The sequence below is a fragment of the Sparus aurata genome, chromosome 18 (assembly GCF_900880675.1).
Source record: "Sparus aurata chromosome 18, fSpaAur1.1, whole genome shotgun sequence".
NCBI lineage: Eukaryota > Metazoa > Chordata > Actinopteri > Spariformes > Sparidae > Sparus > Sparus aurata.
This window is the reverse complement of record NC_044204.1, coordinates 21026500-21036234: the sequence shown is the minus strand read 5'-3', so window position 1 is coordinate 21036234 and position 9735 is coordinate 21026500. Positions and strand designations below refer to the sequence as shown.

Here is a 9735-nt window from a genome sequence, read left to right as displayed (position 1 = left end):
GCCACAGGATGTTACAGAGGCCCCTCCGTCACAAACATAATCCTCTTACAGATTTACTGCAGGTGAGTCGTGACATCAGTGTGTGGACTAAATCTTTCGCACTCAGGATATTGTGTGTGCTTGTGAGACAGGATGTGTGTGTGTGTGTGTGTGTGTTAAAGGGAGGCCTAATCCACTTTCAAGGTACGCTGAAGTGTGAGAGGTGTAATTACCCGGCATCCTCCGCTAATCATTCACACTTCAGCCTCTATCACGCAGGAATTTGGGTCAAAATCAGTATGGCCTTTGTTGTTTGGTCTCATGTCAGCGTGTTATGTTCTCATGTTAAGCGTTAAACGGAGACAACTTGATTTGGAAAAAAAGTCAGCTGGTGCATTCCCGAACTGTGTAATCGATTAGATTTCCTACACGGAGGGGAAAAAAAAAAACTTCCGTACTTTCGATTAAAAAACAACTTCCCTCTTCAGGCGTTTAATCAAAGTTTCCTTACGCAATGGAATGCAGACGGTTGAAATGTGGTGCAATGAGTCTTGAAATACAGCATCAACCAGGTTTTAATGGCTGTCAGCATGTCAGTAAATCCTCCCCATATCATACTTTGACATGCAGCCATAGAAGTACGTAGACTGTGGAGGGGACGGGGTCTCCGCTAACAGACACAACAGTAGCTAATATTAATCTAGAAACGTAATCTGCTAACAAACTAACAGTTCTAACTTAAAGTTCCACAGAGCACCTTTAAGTACAATTTTGAGGTATTTCACTTGAGTTCTTTAATTTGATGCCACGTTCTATTTCTCTTCCGCTACATCTCAGAGGAACATGTTGTACTTTGTACTTAGCTTCATCTGTTTCATGATTTTAGTTACTAGGTACTTTACAGGTGAAGATTTTAAAGACCCCTAATGAGATCGATATTAACATACAGTGCATCGATGAAGGATAGGTAAACCATGTAACAGTATGACAATGAACAGATTAGCTCTCCTGCAGCCAGCTACAGAATTAAAATGCACCTGACATGTTACTGCATGAGTAGTAATAATCTAAGACTGTCATATATGATAATGTAACAACTTTAAGTATGATTATATGATTATTATAATGATGGATTTTATTTTTGCTCCAGTAAGATTTTAAATGCAGTACGTTTACTTGTATATAGTGTTTCTAAATTGTGGCGTTTGTGTTTTAAAGTTTTTCTTTTTCTTTTTCTTTGACAGCAGACATTTTGTTGTAGCACTTGTTGTGACAGGGAGAGCACATGTGTTAGTTACATTCCTATAGCCAGTATGCACTAAAACCCTTAACGTGAAACATCTAAGAGGAATTCAGCCATGATTCACTTTATTATACATGTGTCCCTATACAATTGCTCCCTCGGGTCATCTGGGACGGGTTTCCTCTGTGTTTCCTGGATCAAGACCAAGCAAGGTGACGCAACTATTTTTATGTTCCCCACCTGTGGAACAAGCCTCCTGAATACCTGAGGGGAAAACTGTCAGATAATTTAAACCAGAACTGAACACAGCACTTTTACGTGTAGCTTACATATCTTCTTTTTAACTTGTGATCTTGTATTTGCTTAATCTCTCTTGTTTTCCTTGTCCTTTAAACACAATTTTTTTTTTTTGCCTCTCATGTCTATGTCTATGTCAAGACATATGTTTACATTTGTAATTGTGAACATCTAAACAAAACTGGCTTGTAATGTGAGTTACTGTGACCAAAAGAGACTAAGGGCTGATTTCCTTGTTCTTGGTTTCGTCATGAAGGTGCTGCTGTACCTGTGTGTGCTTGTGCTGTGGCCTCACCTTCTCAAAACTGTAACGTCACGTCGGGGCTTCATATTCTGAAGAAAAGACAATCTGATGTGTGTTGAACCTGCCTTGAAAACAAACCCCAAAAATGGTAAAAAAAAAAATAAATAATTGAGATAATAGTGTCGTCATCCTCTCTTCAGACATGTCACTGCCAGGACCTAGCACTCCACGGAAACTACGCAACCTGCCGTTGGTTTGCTTGAATTTCCTTGGCTTTCTTGTGTTTCTATCACACATCTTTGTTGTTCTTTGTTGCAGCACACATGAACACACTGATATAGTTCGTGACACAGCTATGACAGTTACCATGCAATATTCTACTATAGATATAAATCCGTTCCCACGACAAGCATCTTCACCGTTATCATCTTTACTGTGACGTAGAACTGAACCTTGAGTTGTTGTGCACAATCACACTGTTTCATAATCATATTGTTTTCTACTCATATTGTTTTATGCCGATGATCTTTTATTCCTTTACATCGAGGTTTATACCACCTATTAAATTACAGAGTGTATGTCAAAGGTTTTAATCAAACGCTTAAGATACGCGTGACTGAAGTCTATTTGCGTATTTTAATTTTTTCTTTTTTTGTCTTTTAGAGAAGTGAGATTGTGTCACATATCTGATGTGGAATAGTGATGAAACTCGCACCGGCATCTCCCACACATCTGATCTAAACTGGATGAGGTAGAAAGAGATGGGTGGGATCGTGTCTCTTCCTGTCATGGCAGCTGTGTCTGACACATTATATAACCATTGTTTCCACAGGGCCTTGTTAATTAAAATGACTTTGAAGTTGAGTCAGAGCTCAGTTGCTAAATGGAGCAGCCAATTGGCAACATTGTGAAACTGGCAAATGACGTTATGGTCAAGTCTGTCTGCTGATACCAACAGAAAAATGTGATGATAAAGACAAAGGAGTGAATCTATCAGAAGCAGGATTTTTCTTTGCTTTTTTTAAACATGAATCAGTAAAAAAATGACCCGTCTTTTTTTCAGGATTGCACCTTGACATTGTCTCACACCGCACCCAGACTGTGTCACATGCACACTTTAAAAAAAAAATCCCAATGCTTTAATGCCCCCAGACCTGGCAATTGACAGAGGGTTCCTTCCCCCTCCAGAGCACCCTCATCAGATCATAAAAGACGCCTAACGACTTTCACACCATAAACACACACACTCCTGCCAGCCTGCCCTCCTGACAACAGGGAATCTGAAGACACAAAGGGGGGTGTGTGTTCTGGTTGAAGGAGGGGGGGGAGTCGCACATATGTCACCAAAACTGCAGCCTGTCTGAGGGAGCTGGTGAGGTAATGAATGAGCCTTTTCATGGCAGAGGCATCATCGCTGGTGATGTTTTCTTCTGGAGACCAACATTTGTTTTGCTGTCAGATAAGAAGTGGACGTCAGTTTGTACGGAGTGAATTTTGTCCATTTGTCCAAAATTCACGTATTTAAAGCGAAGCAAAGTTTTCCGCCTCAAAACCTTTATTAAAGGCGGACGGTTGTTTTTGTGGTGAAATCCTTGGGATAGCGTCAGCATCATCACCTATGGAGGAAGTTTTCTCTCACACATTTTCTCACACCCCACCGAGGGTCATAGCCAATGTTTTGGCTAATTTGCAACCCAAACATATTCTTTTCCCTTTCACGGCCGTCTCGGTCTCCACCTCCCCGTTGGTGTGTGTGAGCCGGGGTGGGGTGGGGGCTACAAGGCCGGTGCTTGACTGAGCCCTGAATGCTCTTTAGTTGTCACACTTTTCCCAAACGCCTTGCAGCTGCTCCTATTGTGGCCGCAGAGGGAGGGCTCCTTCGCTGATTCTTTAGGCCTCCTGCTGTTGCCCTGGTCTCACATGGGTTCACTGAGAGGGAGTGTGGCCCGAACAATGGCCGAAGCCATGACATCATGCCTCTTGTGTGTGGGCAAGATATAAGATTCCGTTGCATGGGACAAAACAAGGAGAGATGTGCACAAAGATATATCTGACATGCCAGTAGGTCAGGGTCAGCTCAGCTTCCTCGAGGTCCACTGTGAATGTTTTTCAACTTGGGCTTTTTAGTCTTAAGAAGCCTCAGAATAAAATTAAATTTGTGAAATACATGAGCATATATATGTTTCAGAGCTTAACGGGGAAACTTTTTGATAATATATTAATATTTTTTTTATTTTACACCTTACATTTAGACTGAATATTTACTGGTTATATTAGTCTTCTATAATATTTGGTGAATTATATTAGGTTTTAGACTGTTTATTTGGCCAAACTAGCAATTTGAATGTCAGTTTTGGGTTTGGGGAAATTGTGATGATGACATTTATCCAATGATAAATCAAAATAATCCTCAAATGAATTGATAATGAAAATAATGGTCTGTTGCAGTCCTAGGCTTTTTGTGTTACTGGGCATGTTCACAGATTGGATCTAAAAGGATAGGCAGGGTTGTAAAAAGCACACAATAAAAGTAAAGATATTGTGTTTAAATATTACTTTGGTAAGTGAAAGTCAACCATACAGATATAAACAGATTTGAATAAAACTCTTAATAATTAAAATGCTTAAAACATTTTGGTTGTTGTGAAGTCTGCAAAGTAATGAGAAACTAATGTTGTAAAATAAATGTAGTCAATAACATTTAACTCCAAAATGTAGTGGAAAGTGTAAAGTAGCAGAAAAGTACTTAAGTACAGTACTTGAGTAAGTACTTAGTTACATTCCATCACTGAGGATAAGATTGGGAGATTATTAATCTGCTTTGTATTTTACACTAAATTTGTATTTTTATACCCTGAAGATGTTGCTTTAAATGGAAAGACAAATTTGTTCCATGTAGTCAACTCAAGTTATCATTCATCACTATAGATTTATAAATCAGTAACTAAACATTGACACTAAAGATGTGACAACTGTTTACAGAGTCAATCTTTGTGGTTTAAAATGATCATTAACTTTTATGTCACCATGCACTCACTCACCACATAAATCTGTCTTATATCAGGTGAAAACAAAAAGAGAAATACAGCACAGAAGTAAGTACAAAAGTCAACTGAGGTTTATTTGACAGTATAAAAAAAACAACATTTAAAAACATATGCAAAAATAGATATGATAAAGAAATATATTACTTTAGTTCAATAAATATGTCAGAACGCAGCCACTAACGACTACGTGTCCCCATTTTTAGCAGTTTTGGGGTTCTGTGGGTCTCAGTGCTGCAGTACACAGTACAGAAACATGAGGTATTTAATGGTCCATTTCCCCAAATGTGTCAGGATCGTCAAAGATTCATGATGTCTTTAAAAGGCAGGCATTTATATTGGCAACCCGGCATTACTGCCACATCTACATCGACAAGAGGGGGATACATTCATTGTTCATCAAATGATGGCGCAAATCCCACGCCGAGTTAGGCAAATGGGTAAATTGCTTTCTTTAAGCAATACAGAAAGCAACACGGGCATCTGGAGAGGATAAGACAACATTCCTGAGCCCTCTCTAGTTTGATTGCTTACAAATGATTGTGATTATCAAAAGCAGTTGCCTTCATGAAAAACAAAAACAAAAACAAACTCAAAGACTTCTAACTTCCTTTTTCAGCCATTCCCAAATCATCCAGGATTAAAACTGTAGATGGCTTTCACATTTAGGAAGTCCTACATGAATACTGCCTGATGGTAGTTGTCAAATCTCCCTTTGAAATGATGCTCAGAGAGTCACATGATCTGACTCTAAACATTAGCTCCCATTCTGTCCAGTGATACCAGTATCACCATAAAATTAATTATAATCATGTTTTGTGCAGCGCTCTCTGCAGAGGCACTTGTGAGTTCAAGTCCTAACAAAGTCTGTGCTCCCCAACACCTTTCTCAGCAGCTGGGAGAGGTGGTGATGGGACTGTGAAGGAATGACAGCTGACCTGCCGAGGCGTGTACAGGGATGGACACTGGGAAATTGAAAACTGTGCTGTTGTTGCCAATGGCCGGACTGCCTGCCTCTGAGGAGCAGGTAGACGAGGCCAGGACCTGGGACTCGAACTGGAGGAGCTGTCCCATGAAGCTGAAGTTAGGGGAGATGATGCTGCGGCGCTGCTTGACAAACTCGAAGGCCTCGTCCAGCTTCACGCGGTTGGTCCGCATGAGGTAGGCAAGGCAAATGGTTGCGGAGCGGGAGATGCCAGCTTGACAGTGCACAAACACACGGCCTCCTTTATTCCTGACTGAGTCTGGGGGGGAAATGAAATGAGAAAACAACATAAGCACACAGTGGAAGATCAGAAAAGTGTAAGCAGAGAATGGGGGTTAAAAATTTGCCTGTCACAGGAAAGCAAAAAACAAAAGTCTTTGTAACACTTTCAACTGCTATTTAAATTCAACAGGGCTCATTAAGACACAGGAACACAGTTAATAGGGGTGCAGGGTGTGAGCTTGTGGGGGTTATTCCCAAAGGAGGCAGCCTGAATGGACAAAGAAGGGGAACAGACCCCTGCTGGGGGTATTGATCTGGGGAGGAAGGCCGACAGTGAGTGAGGAGAAATTGCCTTTTGTTCAGCCAGAACAAAGAGTGGCGTGGAGGGAGCTATTCAAGCACAGCCAGCCTAGCCCACAGCAAAACTAGTTTGGGGCCGCTGCCTCGCAATTCATTAAAGGGGGCATCCCTTTTTCTACGCCTGAGAGGTGGCGATGATGTCACCACCATTGTGGTGGAGTGGGGTGCCTGTGTTGAGCCAGCTGGTCTGTTTTGGAGGGAACTTTTTTAAAATTTAAATCCAGGAGTCAAAGAGGGAAGTGAAGGAAGAGGGGGGTTGGGTGTTTGTGTTGCTTGCCTCCAAATGGGCTCAGGAGCTAACAGCTGTGACAGGCGCTCACATTTGGCAGTTGAGAGAGCGCCAAGAGAGTAAGAAATGGTGGATGTACTCACCGATAAACTCAATCGCCTCATTGAACCAGGAGCTGATATCGGCTTTGTGGTTGTCCTCGACGGGTATGCTCTTGTAGAGGAAGGAATCCTCAAAGTGGTTCGGGCAGTTGGCCGAGACGTTGATTAGAGCGGTGATCCCCAGCATGTCCAGCATGTCTTTTCTTGAAGCATGGTAAGCACTGCCAAGGTACAGGAAGGGAAGGATCTCTACAGGACCGCCCTGAAGAGAAGAAAATAAACAAAAACCACAGTCAGTCAACGACAAAAACAGGAAGTGTGAAACCAACACATCGAGTGGTGTATTCAGTTTGATTATAAACAATGTGAACAAACAAACCTGGTCATAAAGAGGGGTGTTGCATGGACTACAGCTTGGGTCTGCACTCCCAGGATGGCTGGAGCTCAGGGGCAGACTGAGCCCCTGTGGAGGGGAGGGTTTGGTACACATGTCTGGACACTCTGAGGAAAATGCTTCAAATCCGCCTGAAAAAGTAGAAAAAAGACAACTAGGTTAACGTTAGATCACAGGACAACACAGAGACACATCCTAGTTTAAATATGGCTCTCCAAAAGGTTGACAACTGCTTATGGGGCTATTCTGGAACATTGTTTACACGAGCACCAGCTGGTGTGGTGACAGCTGTAATCCACATTTGTTGTTCCGTTGTTAGGATACACTGAAACAATCGTGTGCGGCTCTTCTAAAAAGTAAATTTCTCTTGGATTTACCTTTGAGAATGAAAACTCGGACTCCACAGGGGTCGCGACACAGGGCCGTGACAGCAAGTGTCAGGGTCCCGTCTTTCTTCGCCTGGCTTAAGTCCAGACTGCGGTCATCGAGCAACACCACGGACTGGTACTCCCCGGAGAGGAGCCGGCTCCTGGTGTCCTCGTTGGGGACGATGTGCTCAAGCCCCAGCCCGCCCCTGGCTCTCCTGCGCACTATGGTGCTGAAGCGGACGTTGGTGGAGCCCGATATGTGGGACGAGTTGAAGGACAGGAAGGAGCGGCAGTCCAGCACCAGGCAGCCCGGGACGTCGTCCTCCATCATACCGCGGAGGGACGAGCAGTCGATGGTGGGAACCTCCATTATGACCATAGTAGGACGGCGGGAAAGAAATGTTAAATCCAAATACATAAAGCGTGTACGGGTTGGAGGGCAGAAGTTTAGCTTGTTGTGGAAAAAAGCTATCTCCCAAAGCTAACTACTAAATAATCTTCGAAGCGGCGAGTCCTTTGTTCCGGTTAGCTTGTTTAGAGAAAGAAAAAAAAAACAAGCACTCAAAAAAGTTTTAAGACTATCTAAGTTGGTCCTTTTCTTCTTCTTGAGTGTATCCTGTAGTTGTGTTCTTCTTCAAAAAGTTTTAATATATTCAAGTTTTCAGTGCGTGGCTTCTGCCTCCGAGCTGTCTGAGGAGCGCTTTTATACGGCTCGTGCTTGTGAATGAGGGGCAGCTGACGTCAGGCGGCCGCCCTCTTGGCTTCCTGCCAACACCGCAGACGTCATCGCCCCTTCCCCCTGCCCCCGCTGACAGGGGCACGCGCAAATGCGGGACATTTCTGTAGGAGCGTACAGCACGTAACGTTACGCGGCCACGCGGCGTCAAGCAGCTTCTCACTGAGAAATCTGCTCCTGTTTTTTTTCTTTCGTGTTTTATCACGCGTGTGTAAGTCACCCGGCGTTTACCAATTTAACGTGTAAAACGTGTTGTTTTTGTTTACCCGTCGGTGTGTTTGCATTCATGCACTTTGTACTTTTCTCATCGCGAGCCCCACAAACTCACATATAACATCAACAAAACGAGACAGAGTGAACATGACACATCAGTCGAACATCAATAATCACAAAGTGAGCCATTGTGTCAAATGTCAGCAAATAAGGAATTTGCCAAATTTTCCATGATGTGAGTGTTTGATTAGATTTTTATTTTGCCTCTTCAACCTGAGAGTTGACAAATAACAAGATAATAAGTAAATATCTGCCATGGGGGGCCATAAAAGTTTATTCTTTGTTTTTATTAGTCAGAGGTACATAGTGTTCAATGCCCCGAGAGCAAAGGCCAACCATAAAAGTTAATCACTATATAGAAATCTGAAGTCCAGTAAATTTCCACGCGCTGAGCAACAAAAACACAGGTTTGCCAGGAAGACAACAGCAGGTGGAGAACTCTTGATCTGACAGTACTGTTTCATTTGTGACCTTATTGAAACAGATGGATGAGGTGTTTTGTTTTTCCCCTCCCTGACAGATTAGAGTAGATTTTAAAAAGCAAACATGATTACAAACACTCTGGGAAACCCTTCCGATTCACCGGTGTAGTTTGCTGACTCAGAGCAGACAACACTGGTGTCTCATAATAAGGAAACAGGAAGAGCATTATTGATGGACAACAGGCGTCTTTACACTCACGAGAGGGTGTGTTGAAACTGCACGGCAGCAGAGACACGCCTGGGTTGTTTTGTTGTGAAACAAGTGTTAAGCAGACTTAGAAACAGGTTAGGAACCCTGATCCTGACCCTGCAACAGTCCCATTCTACTAGTTTCATTTTGAAATGACAGATTATGTATCCCACTGCCCCAAACATCTAGTTTACTTGCAATAAAGTCTGTATATCTAAAATATCACACTATGTGCTAAGAGTCGTGCACCATATATTGATTGAAAAGATAAGCTTGACATACATTATATAGGCCATGACATCATTTTCACTTTACTGTCACCTGCACATGAGAGGACGTTCAGCCCGGTGAATCCACATCCAATCTGTTTTGACCCCCTTTTTTCAAGCAAAGGGAAACTGGATGTGTTTGCCTATGTGAGAAAAGGAAGAGGGGAAAGCTTAAAGGACAGAAACTTAACCAATCACAACAGAGTGCAAAAACTGGAAGCTCACACTCCTGTGAGATGAGTCAACTGTGAAGCCCCTGCCACAAAGCAGGAATGTTACACACTACGAGTGGAGGAGGGTCAGGCTGGCTGTGAAAACA

General features: G+C 42.7%; 1 protein-coding gene across 1 annotated transcript; it reads right to left on the bottom strand.

Moving 5' to 3' along the window:
* Positions 1-4859: 4859 nt before the first annotated feature.
* On the bottom strand, positions 4860-8147 carry dusp1 (dual specificity phosphatase 1). The gene is made up of 4 exons (XM_030397162.1): positions 7476-8147; positions 7084-7229; positions 6747-6966; positions 4860-6051 (listed from the first exon to the last, which is right to left on the bottom strand). Exons 1-4 carry the CDS (start codon positions 7882-7884, stop codon positions 5696-5698), a joined length of 1131 nt encoding a protein of 376 aa, XP_030253022.1. The 5' UTR covers positions 7885-8147; the 3' UTR covers positions 4860-5695.
* Between the last annotated feature and the right edge of the window lie 1588 nt (positions 8148-9735).

Excerpts from the sequence above, each read along its gene's own strand:
- dusp1 (XM_030397162.1), bottom strand. The coding sequence starts at position 7,884 with ATGTATTTGGATTTAACATTTCTTTCCCGCCGTCCTACTATGGTCATA. Across the intron at positions 7,230-7,475 it reads CCGAGTTTTCATTCTCAAAG|GCGGATTTGAAGCATTTTCC; the intron begins GTAAATCCAAGA and ends CTACTTTTTCAG. Across the intron at positions 6,052-6,746 it reads TGAGGCGATTGAGTTTATCG|ACTCAGTCAGGAATAAAGGA; the intron begins GTGAGTACATCC and ends TTTCCCCCCCAG.